The sequence below is a fragment of the Xenopus laevis genome, chromosome 5L (assembly GCF_017654675.1).
Source record: "Xenopus laevis strain J_2021 chromosome 5L, Xenopus_laevis_v10.1, whole genome shotgun sequence".
Classification (NCBI taxonomy): Eukaryota; Metazoa; Chordata; class Amphibia; order Anura; family Pipidae; genus Xenopus; species Xenopus laevis.
In genome coordinates, this window is record NC_054379.1 from 66577315 (window position 1) to 66593363 (window position 16049).

The window sequence follows — 16049 nt, forward strand, 5'->3', positions numbered from 1 at the left end:
ATATGTTAGGTCACATCAGACAATAAATGGACTAAGTTCTGTCTTTTACTCTCACACTTCTTCCTGTTACAGTTAGGGCTTCATTATCTCTGGTCATGTGATCTGAGGCAGCACAGACCATAAAATGGTAGCTCAATGCAAAAGGGAAATACTTACTGAAGATTGTCTGTTTAATGCAAAGTCAGTATAATACTTGAAAAACAGTTTATTGAAATACAGAGGTTTTGGTGGCCAACTTGCCACTTATTGATAAAATATATCTACAGAGAGATGCACAGAGTAAAGCTTGAAAATAAACTTAAAAACCGACACTATTAAACTTATAGTAACTTTGCTAGAAAACAATGGAAGAAATTAAAATGTAATGTATTAACCATTAGTGATTTGCAAGTAGCCAAGAGAAAATAAATTATTTTCTAAAGAATATAAAATATAAGTGCATTGATGAGATCTGTTTGAGCTTTGAATAAAATTACAAATGTGGAAGTGTAACTTAATGCCCAATACAATCTTAAAGGGGTTATAAAGACAAGAAATAATAGCTCAATTGCTCCACCTAAAATTGATCCTTTTTGCAATAACTCATTACAAAATCAGTACCATTTTTATAAAAATCTTCTGCAGCTCAATTTATCTTCATCTCCTTTCCCGCTCAATACTTCCTAATTATGGAGACCATTATATTTTGCTTTACAGCCCCTTTAAAGATTGAAAGTACATGGCTACCGAGTGTGGTTATTCCTCGGAGGGGTAGTTCACCTTTAAGTCAATGCCCTATTCTTCTTTTCAACTGGTCTTCTTTTTCTGTTTTCTAGCTTTCAAATAGGTTCACTCGCTCCGGCAACCAAAAACATATTCCTCCTTGAGGCTACAATTGTATAGCTATTGTAACTTTTTATTACTTATCTTTCTAATAAGGCTTTCTCCAATTCATATTCCAGTCTCATTTAAATCACCACCTGAGCTATAGTAAATTGAACCCTAATGCCAAACCAGAGAACGAAAAACAAAATAATCCAAAAACCGCAAAAAAAACTAAGGCAAATCACAAATTGTTTTAGAAGACAAAATTAACATCATGATAACTGTACCTAAAAGGTGAACAACCACTATCATTTGAGACCACTCCTGTACAGTAAAGCATAGTTTAAAGGTTGGTAACAAGGTGGACTCAAATATGTATCCATGTGTCAGAGTAGTGATGCCAATATACAAAATTTGCGCAAAGGGCTGGATTTCCAAGTTGCATATTTCAGTACTTGTGGGCACTTAAATACCAGTTAGGAAAATATGACACAGCACATAATGATTTGGATCAGTTCATCTTATTTTGATGTGCTATAAACAAACATTTTTTTTTGCAAATTCTATCCAATGGAAATAGTTTGCCAGTAATGAATTTATTTAGGACAACAACCAATTGGCTCAATACAAATTACACTTTTGCACACACACAATTATTATTGTTTTAATATTCTAGTGCAATTTTCCTTATTAAAGTTCATTCTGTTCTTTTATGGCTTACATTTATGTTTAAAAGCAGCTCTTTTGTAGTGGCTCAGAGTCAAATGATAAAGGAAAATGTGTATATATTTTAATATATAAATCCATATTTAATTAAAAATTGTCCCAAGTAATATCTGCACAACCAGAATGAGCATATATAGGATCCATTATCCATCAAGCTTCGAATTATGGAAAGGCCATCTCCCATAGACATAATTGTATCCAAATTTAAAAAAACCCCAAAAAAAAACGATTTTCTATTTCTCTAATTGTAAAACAGTACTTTGTATTGATCCAAACATATAATTAATCCTTACTGGAAGCATAACCAGCCTATTGGGTTTAATTAATGTTTAAAAGATTCTCTAGTAGACTTAAGACATGAAGATTCAAATTACAGAAAGATCCATTATCCAGAAAACCTCAGGCCCCATGCCTGTATTTGAATGGACATGTGTTTGTAGTGATAAGAGACCCTTCCTTTGATAGCATTTATACATTGCACCGTGCATAACGGAAAATGCAGATAAATGGCGTATCTTCCATTTTAATAAACTGTATCCATTTCTTTTGGTTATTGTTTTAAAAGCATAATCCTAAAATGATAAAAGCTGTACATTTTGGGTCAAAACAAAAATTGGTTAGGAGAACCAGAACAGCTTATCTCCGTCTAACTGCACTGTTATGTGATTCCGTTTCATGCATGCATACACTCATGTTTGCTGTTTATAGAAAAAAACTGATGTTGCAGCCTCATACGAATCTGCAGAGCAATCAATGCATATATGTATTATCAAATAAACTGTATGAGATGGGCTGTACTACTTCGCCATCAGCATTGGAGTCAAGTACAAGTCTTCTACAATAAACCTTACTGCTGCTTTCATAGAAGGTTAATGAATCTTCCATCTAGTTAGCCTAAATTTATATTAATTGATAGAATTAAGTGGAATGTGACACACAGTCTGTAAACATTGATGCTCCATTGAAGTTTGGAGAGATTTCTGTTAAGTTCTGTAGCTGTATATGGAGCTGCTATTTCTCCAGCTGTTGTGGTGTGCTGAAAGCTTCATACACATTGGCAGCGAAATCTTTAACCTGTTCCATTAGAAGAAGGTCCTACAAATGAAAAAAATGCATATTAACAATTGAAATGAGCTTTTGAACCCTTGATATCAACTAAACTAAGTAAACAATAAATGTAATATAGAGTACATTTATGTTTTTGTAGAGTACCTGATATGTTTTTGTTTCTCACTTTTATTAACCACAATAGTGGGAAGTAGCACAAATGTACACTCCAAAAAATGTATCCTAGCTAACCCAATACTAGTGGGGGTTTCTTTATTTTACCACGTATTGGCCACTGTGATGTGCTGGATGCCCACAGTCACATATGGTCACATTATGCCAGGGTGGATTCTTATAAGCTTTCTCAAAGAGATAACTTACAGCAATAACAAGCCATTGTAGCATTTAAAGGAAAACTATACCCCCCAAACAATGTAGGTCTCTATTAAAAGAAACTGAGTAAAACAGCTCATGTGTAAAACCCTGCTTCATGTAAATGAACCATTATCATAATATACTTTTTTAGTAGTATGTGCCATTGGGTAATCATAAATAGAAAATCTCCATTTTAAAAAATAAGGACCGCCCCCTGAGATCGTAAGATTCACAGTGCACACATACAAACCACATGTAAGGTCACATGAGCCAATTAACAGACAGAGTTCTGCCTTTTGCTTCCTCACTTCTTCCTGTTACAGTTAGTTTTGTAGTATTTCTGGTCAGGTGATCTCTGAGGCAGCACAGATAGAGTCACAAAATGGTGGTTCAAGGCAAGAGATGTAAAAGGGCAATATTTATGTAAATATATTGTCACGGCCGGCACCCAATACCAGAACTAGAGCCAAGCACCGTGGTCAGAGCTCTCTTCACCAGTATGTGGGACCACTTTTGGGCTTCGGGAAGGCCCTCCGCCTACTGGGGTGCCACCTGGACTTATGAGTGGGCAAGGCTAGAGTTCTGGCAGGCAATGGGGCACGGCAAGTATCTAGAGTCTTTTGGGCCGAGGATCACGGTTACAGGCAAGGATGAGGCAGAGAGGATAGTCAGACAGGCTGGGTCGAGGCAGGCAGATAGCAAGGATCGTCAGGCAGGCAAGGGTCAAAACCGTGTATCAAGCAGAAGGGGTACAAGCAATAGAGTAGTCGGGTAACAGGCACAGGTCAGGATTCAGATGGGAGCGTCGTCAGGAAACAGGCTGAGGTCAAAAATCGGATAACTAGCAGAATAAACACGGACAAACAGCACAAGGCTTCAGGCAAAACCACAGGATAAATCCTATCACGGGCAACCAGCAGTACCAATGAATGGGCTTAAATACAGTTTGAAATTCGCGCCATTGCGCGCTGACGTAATTACGCCAGCGCGCCTGCGCCTTTAAATAATGCGCATGCGCGCCACGCGCGCACTAGGACCCGGAAGCCGACGGAGAAGGAGCGCGGCGGCGTGCCCAGGTACATTTCTTACATTACCCCCCTCTCTAGGGGGGGCCCACTGGACCCCCAGGCTTCCCAGAAAACTTAATGTGAAATTGCCTCCTGAGGCGGTCAGCCTTGATGTCATCAACTGAGACCCAGGAGTTCTCCTCAGGACCGAATCCCTTCCATCTAGTGAGGTACTGGAGTTTGTTACGTACCAAACGGGAATCAAGGAACTCCTGGATCTCAAATTCAGGCTGACCGTCAACTTGCACTGGAGGAGGAACAGAAACAAGGCGGGTGTTAGAAGCAGGTTTTAGTAGCGAGACATGAAAGGAATCAGAAATTTTGAAATTAACAGGTAACTTAAAACGAACAGAAGAAGGGTTGATAATAGAAGTGATGGGATATGGACCAATGAAACGGGGACCCAATTTTAGGGAAGGAACTTTCAATTTAATGTTCTTGGTGGAGAGCCACACCAAGTCTCCCACCTTATATTGGGGTGCCTCCCTGTGTTTCCTATCGGCAGCCCTCTTCTGAGAGGATGTAGCCGTCTTAAGAGAGTTGTGAACTTGTGACCAGACTTTAGAAAACTGTTCGACAGAGGAGTTGGCAGATGGAACAGAGGACAATAAGGAAGAGAGGTCAGATTCCAATGTGGCTACAATACATTCACTTGGGATAATAGAAGGATTATCATCTGAGTCAGAACAGATTGAGTCGAAGCTCCTAGAGAGAGCATCTGCCTTGATGTTCTTTGTACCAGGTCTAAAGGTTAAAGAAAAATCAAACCTGGTGAAGAACAGAGCCCACCTAGCCTGTCTAGGGTTTAATCTCTTAACTGACTCAATATAGAGCAAATTCTTATGGTCAGTATAGACCGTAATCTGGTGTTTACCCCCCTCCAGTAGGTGCCGCCATTCCTCAAAGGCCCACTTGACTGCCAACAATTCACGATTCCCTATATCATAGTTTACCTCAGCGGGCAGGAACTTTCTAGAGAAGAACGCACAGGGATGCAACTTGTTGGTAGTCGGGTGCCTTTGGGAAAGAACCGCCCCTGCTCCTACCTCAGAAGCATCTACCTCCACAATGAAAGGTAAAGCAGTATCAGGATGGCGTAGAATTGGGGCGGAACTGAATTCCCTCTTGAGGGTTTCAAAAGCTTGAATAGCTTCAGGGGGCCACATGCTGGGATCAGCACCTTTTTTGGTTAAATTAGTGATGGGCGCCACTATGACAGAAACGTTTTTGATGAATTGCCTGTAATAATTTGCGAACCCCAAGAATCTCTGGGTTGCACGCAGTGAAAGGGGTTGAGTCCAATCCAGGACAGCTCTCACCTTGCCCGGATCCATTTCAAGACCCTTAAAAGAAATGTTGAACCCCAGAAATTGGACAGAGGTTACCTCGAATGTGCATTTCTCTAACTTAGCATACAGACAATTCACCCTTAACCTACGTAATACCTCACAGACATGAATGCGATGTTCGCAAAGGTTTGCAGAAAAAATTAGTATGTCGTCAAGGTAAACCACGACATATACCCCCAACAGGTCCCGGAAGATGTCATTGACAAATTCCTGAAACACTGCTGGGGCGTTACATAGACCAAAGGGCATTACGAGGTACTCATAATGGCCATCCCTGGTATTGAAAGCAGTTTTCCACTCGTCCCCCTCCCTGATCCGTATGAGATTGTAAGCTCCCCTCAGGTCTAATTTGGAGAAGATTTTAGCATCCTTGACCTGGTCAAACAATTCAGAGATAAGGGGTAAGGGATAGCGGTTTTTCACAGTGATCTTGTTCAAGCCCCTATAATCAATACAGGGGCGTAAACCACCGTCTTTCTTGCCTACAAAGAAAAACCCTGCCCCCGCAGGGAACTGGAAGGCCTAATAAACCCTCTAGCAAGGTTCTCTTGAATATACTCTCTCATTGCCTGGGCCTCAGGCAATGAAAGGGGGAAAGGTTCTGCCTCGAGGGGGAGATGATCCCGGAAGCAGATCAATAGGGCAGTCATACTGCCGATGTGGGGGTAGTGTCTCAGCTGCCTTTTTGGAAAATACATCAGAATAGGCAGTGTAGGCAGATGGTAACCCCTCAAGGATGGTATTACCCACTACAGATGGAGTACACACCCCACTACAACCAGAACCCCACTGAATAACCTCCCTAGAAACCCAATCTATCAGAGGGTTATGCCTCTGGAGCCAGGGTAAACCCAGAATGAGAGGACAGGAAGCTCCTCAATGAGGTACAGAGCTATTTCTTCAGAATGCAGATTACTTATACACAAGGACAGGTTGATGGTCTTTTGGGAAACCACCCCAGACCCCAAGGGTCTTTTGTCTACAGCAAGGATTCTCATGGGCGGATTAAGGGCAACCAGTGGAATTTTGAATTTTGCAGCAAAAGCCGTGTCCAAGAAATTACCCTCTGCCCCAGAATCAATGAAAGCCGACACTTTGATAGTGCCCGTAGGCCAGGTCAGTTTAACTGGTAATAGAACCTTGGAGGCAGATTGGGGAGAGGAAACGCCTGCACCCAAATGGAGCTCCCCTTCTCCATTTAGGCTTGGGCGTTTCCCGGCCTCTTGGTGCATTGATTGAGAAAGTGACCCTTCTCCCCACAATAAATACAATAAATACACAGCCCAAGGGACCGCCTGCGTGCCTTTTCCTCAGGAGTAAGGTGTGAGATGCCTAGCTGCATAGGCTCCTCCTGAGGTTGAGACACAGAGGGGTTTGACAACTTAGCACTATGAACATGTTTATACCCAACAGAAGTATCCTGTTCATTCCTATTCTCCCTTTGTCTCCTATCTATCTGGATGGCCAAAGACATAAGGTCATCCAGACTGGAAGATAGGGGATAGTTAACAAGGCTGTCTTTGACAGATTTGGCCAGACCAATGCGAAACTGACTCCGTAGAGCCGTATCATTCCACCCAGTTTCCACCGCCCACCTACGAAACTCAGTACAATAAGTTTCCACCTCCCGTTTACCTTGGCGTAATTTACGAATCGCGGAGTCGGCCGAAGAGGCGCGATCCGGGTCATCGTATAGAATAGCCATAGAACGGAAGAAATGGTCTAAAGAAAAACGGGCAGGATCGGTGGCTGGCAGTCTAAGTGCCCAGATTTGGGGGTCACCCACTAATAGGGTCATAACAAATCTGACCTTTTCCTCATCAGAGGGAAAAGAATGGGGGAAAAAGCTGAGGTACAGCTTACAGGCTTCTTGAAAAACAATGCGATCTTGGGTTCCTGGGGTCTGGATGTAGAACCCCTATCTGGCCGGGAACCCACAGAGAATGTAGGAACAGAACTAGCTAACTGCTGCGAGGGTCCCAGCTGGCGGGTTAGATTATGGAACCCCTGGAGCAGATAATTTTGCTTTCGCTCCTGGACCTCCATTCGTTGCAGCAAAGTAGTAAGCAACAGATCAGTGGATGTTGGGAGAGGAGCAGCAGCAGCAGCAGCTTCAATGTGATCGTCGTCCTCCATGGCCCGTGATAATGTCACGGCCGGCACCCAATACCAGAACTAGAGCCAAGCACTGTGGTCAGAGCTCTCTTCACCAGTATGTGTGACCACTTTTGGGCTTCAGGAAGGCCCTCCGCCTACTGGGGTGCCACCTGGACTTATGAGTGGGCAAGGCTAGAGTTCTGGCAGGCAATGGGGCACGGCAAGTATCTAGAGTCTTTTGGGCCGAGGATCACGGTTATAGGCAACGATGAGGCAGAGAGGATAGTCAGACAGGCTGGGTCGAGGCAGGCAGATAGCAAGGATCGTCAGGCAGGCAAGGGTCAAAACCGGGTATCAAGCAGAAGGGGTACAAGCAATAGAGTAGTCGGGTAACAGGTACAGGTCAGGATTCAGATGGGAGCGTCGTCAGGAAACAGGCTGAGGTCAAAAACCGGATAACTAGCAGAATAAACACGGACAAACAGCACAAGGCTTCAGGCAAAACCACAGGATAAATCCTATCACGGGCAACCAGCAGTACCAATGAATGGGCTTAAATACAGTTTGAAATTCGCGCCATTGCGCGCTGACGTAATTACGCCAGCGCGCCTGCGCCTTTAAATAATGCGCATGCGCGCACTAGGACCCGGAAGCCGACGGAGAAGGAGCGCGGCGGTCGTCCACGCCGCCGCGACCCAGGTACATTTCTTACATATATATTCCAGTTTGGTAAGATTCTTTAATACGTCATTCAATTTGATATAAACTATCTGTTGCTTAAGTATTCATTTTGGGGGTATAGTTTTCCTTTAAAAGACTTTCCGCTTGCTGAAAGTAATGCACCAAATGCCCCACAAAAGATACTGTTAAATACCATACTAAATTTGCACATTAAAGCATTATCTGTATAGACAAAAATGTCCGCTTTGGATGTCGGGAAATGATGTCAAGTAATAATTCAGATTAATTTTGGCTGAACAATATGGATTTGACAAAATCCTGCAAAAAGTGCCAAAATCAATATATCCCTAGTTGCTGAACAATATGCATGCTAAGTGCTGAACAGGTAGGCAAGTCTGTCGAGCCTTTCTAGAGTTACCTGTAGATATATTGGCATTTTAGAAAATACTGTGCAGTGCCACCTTGTTTTAAATTTCAACTGTGGCAGAGACAAAGTACCGACCTGGGCTCCACTTAGCAGCAGTGAGGGTCTAGCTTCTGGCTGTAGTCATAACAAACAGCAGCACACAATAAAAACAAGAGTTGGAGCTCTACCACTCCAACAACAGACAATAGTTAATTTAGGTTGGAAGAAAAGACAAAAGTATTTCAAGTTCAATTCCTATTGACCACTAGTGCATATACATACATAAACACACACTGCACATACTGACATATATACTAAACTAACTGTAGATCTTAAGATCACTATAACATATGATATTATGCTTGTTCATTAAATCATCCAAGCCACTCTTAAAGGGGTTGTTCGCCTTTAAAGGAAAACTATACCCCCCAAACAATGTAGGTCTCTATTAAAAGATACTGAGTAAAACAGCTAATGTGTAAAACCCTGCTTCATGTAAATGAACCATTATCATAATAATATACTTTTTTTAGTAGTATGTGCCATTGGGTAATCATAAATAGAAAATTGCCATTTTAAAAAATAAGGGCCGCCCCCTGAGATCGTAAGATTCACTGTGCACACATACAAACCACATGTAAGCAGTGCTGGATTTACAAAGTGGGCGCCCCTAGGCCCACTGCCGTTTGTCGCCCCTGTCCCCTCCCCTTAATTCGTGCAAATTTTCATAATCTGGACCACAGCAATGGGGATTGATGCATGGGAAATTTAAAAAATGATTGTTTTTGCACCAATGTGGGTGTGGTTGAGCAGCATGCCGCCCCCCTAAAATCCTACCACCCTAGGCCCGGGCCTAGGTGGCCTTTCCACAAATCCAGGCCTGCATGTAAGGTCACATGAGCCAATTAACAGACAGAGTTGTGTCTTTTGCTTCCTCACTTCTTCCTGTTACAGTTAGTGTTGTAGTATTTCTGGTCAGGTGATCTCTGAGGCAGCACAGATAGAGTCACAAAATGGTGGTTCAAGGCAAGAGATGTAAAAGGGCAATATTTATGTAAATATATATTCCAGTTTGGTAAGATTCTTTAATATGTCATTCAATTTGATATAAACTGTTGCTTAAGTATTCATTTTGGGGGTATAGTTTTCCTTTAAATTAACTTTTAGTATGAAGCAGAGAGTGATATTCTGAGGCAATTTGCAGTTAGTTCTAATTTTTGATTATTTGCAGTTTTAAGTTATTTAGTTATTTTATTTAGCAAGTCTCCAGTTTGCAGTTTCAGCAATCTGGTTGCAATGGTCCAAATTACCATGCATTGGATTAAGAGACTGGGATATGAATATGAGAAGGCCTGAATAAAAAGATTAATAATAAAAAGTAGCAATAACAATACATTTTGAGCCTTACAGAGCGTTTATTTTTAAGACGGGGTTAGTGACCCCCATTTGAAAGCTGGAAAGAAGAAGGTTAATAATTCAAAAACTATCGAAAAAAAATTAAAACCAATTGAAAAGTTAACTTAAAGGTGAAGCATCCCATTAAAGGCATTAACAGAATCTGCTACTGCAAATGAAATGTCCTTAAGTCTAAAGGGCAGCCTCTCGTTTTGTCTATAATGTCCTCTAATGTTCTTGGAAAGAATAATCAGGTCTCCTCGCAAGTGCCTTCTCTCCAGAGAAAACAACCCTAGCCTTGATTCTGATTCTAGTTAAATCTTTCTTAAGGACTGGAGCCCAAAACTCGCACTTATCAACTTTAAAACCCACTTTGCTGCCTAGTTTTCCAAATTTCGTTAATTTGCCCTGCAAATGCATGGAATTAATAGATTTGAACGTTTTAGTATCAGCAAAAACACTACTTTCACTAGTAGTACTTTCAATGCCCACCGCAAGTTCTTTAATAAACAAGCCACCAATCATTGTGAGCTATCCTTCAGCCAACTCTCCAAGTACAACTATTATGTTCCGGGCCAATATTCCTTATTTACTCTGGAAAGATTTATTACACATGAAACCATGCTGGCACAAATTAATAGTATTGTGATCTGCAATATATTCAAGTAGACTTATTAACTGGTTTGGTCATCCGAAAGCTTTCTTACCACTGATGTCTAACTAACAGGTCTGGTTTTCAGGCTGAGACAGGGATCCCTTTTTGAAAAGTGCACCACATTAACAATTCACCTGTCTCTCTTCCATGCCAGACCTTAAAAGAATGCAATCAATTTTGTAAAGAGGTTTGGTAGTCACAGTGCTAGGTCAGATGAATACCATGCAATCCAGGACCTTTGTTTACCATCACATGCTCTCGTCCCATACATTTCTTCATGAACCACCCATACATCATTAGTTATATTAGTATTGGGTCTAAAAAGGAAGCCTTCAGTAGCTGGTCATCAGTTGGGTAGACAGATGAAAGATATATATAGATATGCATCATGAGTGTAATGCTAGTGTAAAAAGAGGCGATGCTGCTTTTTTCTCAGCATTTTACAGCATTTTTCATGCCAGACACATATATGACCCATCAGCTTCAATTGGTTTTACCAGGTCTAGAGTGGTAAAAAAATACTTGTAGGAAGATCAGCTCTTTGCAACAGCTATGTTAATTTATTCTTCATTACCGTCTGGACATAAAATAGTTTATGCATCTATATGTCCTTATTACCCTACTGAAATGAGATATTTTCTTCTTTTCTCATACATTTCATCATAGCTAATCTACTTAGTTTGGTTTGACTTACTGCTTTAACGCTACTGATCTGCTTTCTTCTCAAATATTTGTATTAGCTTACATTGTACAGGTTATATGTAGAATGTATTTTTGTCACAGCTGCTTTTTGGGAACAGTTCCTTTCAGGAAAAAGTCCAGAGTTGAAATGCCTTTGCCCCCACCTGCAGCTACTTCCAATAAGTAGCTGGTTTCTGATTCAACTAAATGGAAAGAGGCTGAAGACAGCCAGGCAAACATTTTAACTTCCATGGTCAAAACACTACAGTGTACACACATTATTTATTGAAGTAAAGTCCTAATAACTAATAATAATAATATAAAAAATACATATTTATCTATATATAAATAAAAAACATTTTTACCTGAACAAAGTGATTGGGCAATTCACTGCATATGGAGTGGATCTGTCCATTTATAATGGGAATAATTTTGGCCAGTGGAAGGCTGATGCTGGAAAGACTAGAGGCAGAAAAGAAGGAATTAAGGGAGAAGTGTTCTATCAATTATAATACACTTCTAACCCTAGCTATATTTTTTCTGGATATTTATCACTCAAAATGCAGACACCCTCTAATCGTCGATTTACTTTTAGTCTCCTCTGATATGTTTTTTCTGTATTTTTTTTTAATACAGGTATGAGATCTGTTACCTGGAACCCCATTATCCAGAAAAGCTCTGAATAAAGGGAATGCAGTCATCCATAGACTCCATATTAATTAAATAATTCAGATTTTTTTCTCTGTAATAATAAAACTGAACCATGTAACCAGGGGCTTTTCTGCCATGAGGCAAGGTGAGGACCTTGCCTCAGGCTGTAGCTCCCCAGACGTTACCAGGGACAGCAAAAGCCAATCCTGGTAACTTTAAGAGTCGAATTACCGTTTAGTAAACTGGAAATTCAGCTTTTCTAGTGCAGAGAGCACAATTTCGCTTTATGAGCTAGCGAAGCGGCCGCCCAGACCACCTTCGGTGATCTTAGGTTAAGTACGACTGGCAGGGGGGGCAGCATTTTGAACATCGGCATTACAAGCTGAAACGTGCCTGCTTGTAACTGAACAAAACTAAGACACTATTTTTCTTTATTAGAGGCAAAACAATCATTTAATGTTTTAATTAATTTTAAGTAGACTAGGGGTGTTATTAATCAATGGTCGAGGTGAGGTTTATACGTTTTTTTCTACCTCGAATAAACAAACTTGAATGTTTGCTTATTTATGAAAAAACTCTGATTGAGTTATCAGCAAAAAAAAAAACTAGAATAGCTCAAATTGATTGAAAAAAACACCCTGAAAATCATGAAGGCTAAAAACATCTTCAAATGGTTCAAGGGTCCTCTGGTATAGACTTCTACATGACCTCGACAGGTTTTAGCTGGAGTATTTTTGGATTCCAAGCTTTTTGCAGCTTCAGGGCATAATAAATGTTTCAAAAAAAAATTTTTTCAAAAAAAATGTTTCAAAAAAAATTTTTTTTCAAAAAAAATGTTTCAAAAAAAAAATTTTTATCCCGAAAAATTTGAGTTTTTACTGAAACTACCATCGAAAAACTAAATTTTTTCGGGAAAAACACAATTCGACCTTTAATAAATAACCCCTAAATGTATGGAGATCCAAATTACATAAAGATCTCTTATCTGGATAATGCCAGGTCCCTAGCATTCTGGATAACAGATCCAATACATGTATTCATATGTATTTAAATTGACAACACTGTTTTCCTTGCTCTAACAATTATTTTCTGACTGTTAAAGAAGAAGGAAACCCCCTGGGTGCAAAACCCCTCCCCCCTCCCCTGTGTTGCACCCCCCTCCTCCCCCCTGGCCTACTTGTCCCCCCGGCAAATGCCCCTAACTTGTTACTCACCCCTCTGCGCAGGTCCTGTCCATGGAGTTCACAGGCTCCATCTTCTCCCACGCGGTCTTCTTCCTGCTTTGACCGGCGTCTTCTGGCGCATGCGCAGTAGAAGCATTTACAGGTACGAATCTACTGCGCATGCGCCAAATGTCACAAAGTTTTCCGATTTCACATTCGGCGCATGCGCAGTAGATCCATACCTGTAAATGCTCCTACTGCGCATGCGCCAGAAGACGCCGGTCAAAGCAGGAAGAAGACCGCGTGAGAGAAGATGGCCAGGTAGGCCGGGGGGGGGGGAGGGGTTTTGCGCCCAGGGGGTTTCCTTCTCCTTTAACTCCAAAAGCCTGCTAATCTGCTAGAAATCCCTCTGGTATCCCCAGTTTGATACCTAGTAAATCTGCTCTAACTGCTTTACCTGTGCATTGTATTATGTTGTTTTAGTTCCTGGTCAGCCGGTCGGAAAAATTCTGCAGTGCTGTCTAGAAGACGTCCAAAACCACGACTCAGACATGAATTCAGAACTGTATTAAAATCTTCACTGTAAAATACAAAAATAGCCTATAGCTCAGAAAAACAATACAGTAAAAAAAACAGATCCTGCTGTAATTTAGAGGAGAATGGTTTCTTGGTTGTAACACTGACTCCTAGGAGGGGGCAACCACCCCTGGAGGCACATTATAGACTTTATCCTGGGGGTGCAGAGTTTCTTTAAGTTATTTCTTAATAAAAGCTTTGCTATTTTAAAGTTTAATTTGTCTTGGTGTTTTTTTTTTCGCTGTATACTAACAAATTTTTTTTGATGTTACTGGTCCTTTAAAGGAAAACTATACCCCCAAAATGAACACTTAAGCAACAGATAGTTCATATCATATTAAGTGGCATATTAAAGAATCTTACCAAACTGGAATATATATTTAAGTAAATATTGACCTTTTACATCTCTTGCCTTGAGCCACCATTTCATGATGGTCTCTGTGCTGCCTCAGAGATCACCTGACCAGAAATACTTCAACTCTAACTGTAACAGGAAGAAGTGTGGAAGCAAAAGACAGAACTCTGTCTGTTAATTGGCTCATGTGACCTAACATACAGTACAGTGAATCCTACGATCCCAGGGGGCGGCCCTTATTTTTTAAAATGGCTGTTTTCTATTTATGATTACCCAATGGCACATACTACTAGAAAAGTATATTATTATGAAAATGGTTCATTTACATGAAGCAGGGTTTTACATATGAGCTGTTTTATGCAATATCTTTTTATAGAGAGCTACATTGTTTGGGGGGTATAGTTTTCCTTTAAGGTACTTTGTTGAAAGGCAGATAGGGACATTTCTTCCACTGCTGTTTTCTAGCTGATTGCAGCAGTGGTGAAAAAAAAAAACCAATGAATGTAAAGATGAAATGTCCCCTTAACGCCAATCATAACATTTGCTTAAAGGGGACCCATCACCCACACACAAAAAGACAAAAGTCCTTTCCAAATTAAACATGAAGCCCAAATCCTGTTGCTTAGCTGTCAGTCTTATATTGGCCTCCTTGCTACTATACAGCAATAACATTCACTTTTCACTTAGTACTTCCTAAATTTCACTGCAATTCTCTTATTTCCTCTTTTTACTCACTATTTATAACTGTGTAGCTTGGTGCATCTGCATCAGATCCCCTATCCTGGTTCATAAACAAGCTTTTGATATGATGCAAAACTCGCCTTAATAACAGTGTTCACAAAATGGCACCTGCCTACTTGGTTTGATTGTGAATTCCAAAACTGAAGGAAATAAGATTTAAATAATATAGTGTCAGTTTATTTATCTTGGCTAACACAATAGAAAGTATAATTATAAAATAGTGTAATTAGGATGACAGCCCCCCCCCCCTTAAATGGTATTTTAAGAAGGTATTCTTTTCTTTGTTTATGCGTAAATATAATGGTGTGAAATGCACCCATTGAAATGCACTGGAATTGAAAGCAAAAAATATGGGACACATGCATGAAAATATAGAATTGGGGTTATATCAAATTATAATCTACAGTCTGGTCATTTCCCTATGGGACCAGACTGTAAATTATATAGTGAATAATGTACCCCCTACTGTAATTTATAAAGATATTATCAGTCACCGAGGCGTTATGTGACCATATAAAAGCACGAGGCCGAAGGCCGAGTGCTTTTATACAGGTCACATAACTCCGAGGTGCTAATAATATCTTTATAAATTTTAAGTAGGGGGTACATTATTGATTATAATCTACAGTTTATGAGTTTACTTTTTAATTCCTGTCTTTGCTTTTTACAAAATGCAATACTTTTTTCTTTACTGTTGTCACTCCTTGTTGATTTTTTTCCCCTGCAGCCCTTTATACCAGTACCTTTATTACTTTTGCGTTCTTTAGGAGCCTGCTCTATGTAACGTCATTCATCTGAGATGAACAAGCGGAGGCAAGGGAAGGAGGGGAGTGTGAAACTTGAGCTGGTGGATGGGAGGGGGGAGCGAGATTTGAGATGGTGGCTGAGAGGAATGAGCGAGATTTGAGATGGTGGATGGGAGGAGGGAGCGAGACTTGCAAATGCGATGGTGGATGGGAGGGGGAGCGAGCAAAGAGGAATCCTGTGACAGGGAGGCAGCTGCACGAGATGTGAGACGCGAGCGAAAGATAAGCAAATATGTGGGAGGGACTGGAACAGGCGGAGCGTGTTTCGTGTGTGGGAAGTAAGAAAATGATTATGTGGTGATTGAAAGCTAAACTGATGTGAAGCAACGGTAGAGGACAGAGCAGCAGCTGCAATTGCTGTCTCTTTAAGAATATAAACGGCGCGTTCTGACGCCAGAACGCGCCGTTTATAAGGATATAATTTACAGTCTGGCCCATAGGGAATTGGCTGGTCTGTAGATTATATCCTTATAA

General features: G+C 40.7%; 1 protein-coding gene across 1 annotated transcript in view; it reads right to left on the reverse strand.

Annotated features, from left to right (window-relative positions):
- Nucleotides 1-1384: 1384 nt before the first annotated feature.
- pex3.L (peroxisomal biogenesis factor 3 L homeolog) overlaps nucleotides 1385-16049 on the reverse strand; it is a gene marked incomplete at both ends in the record, with an annotated part of 35763 nt that continues 21098 nt past the window's right edge. Inside the window, 3 exon segments of the mRNA NM_001092172.1 lie at nucleotides 1385-2625; nucleotides 11649-11745; nucleotides 13555-13677. Of these exon segments, the coding sequence (NP_001085641.1) occupies nucleotides 2542-2625; nucleotides 11649-11745; nucleotides 13555-13677 (304 nt within the window).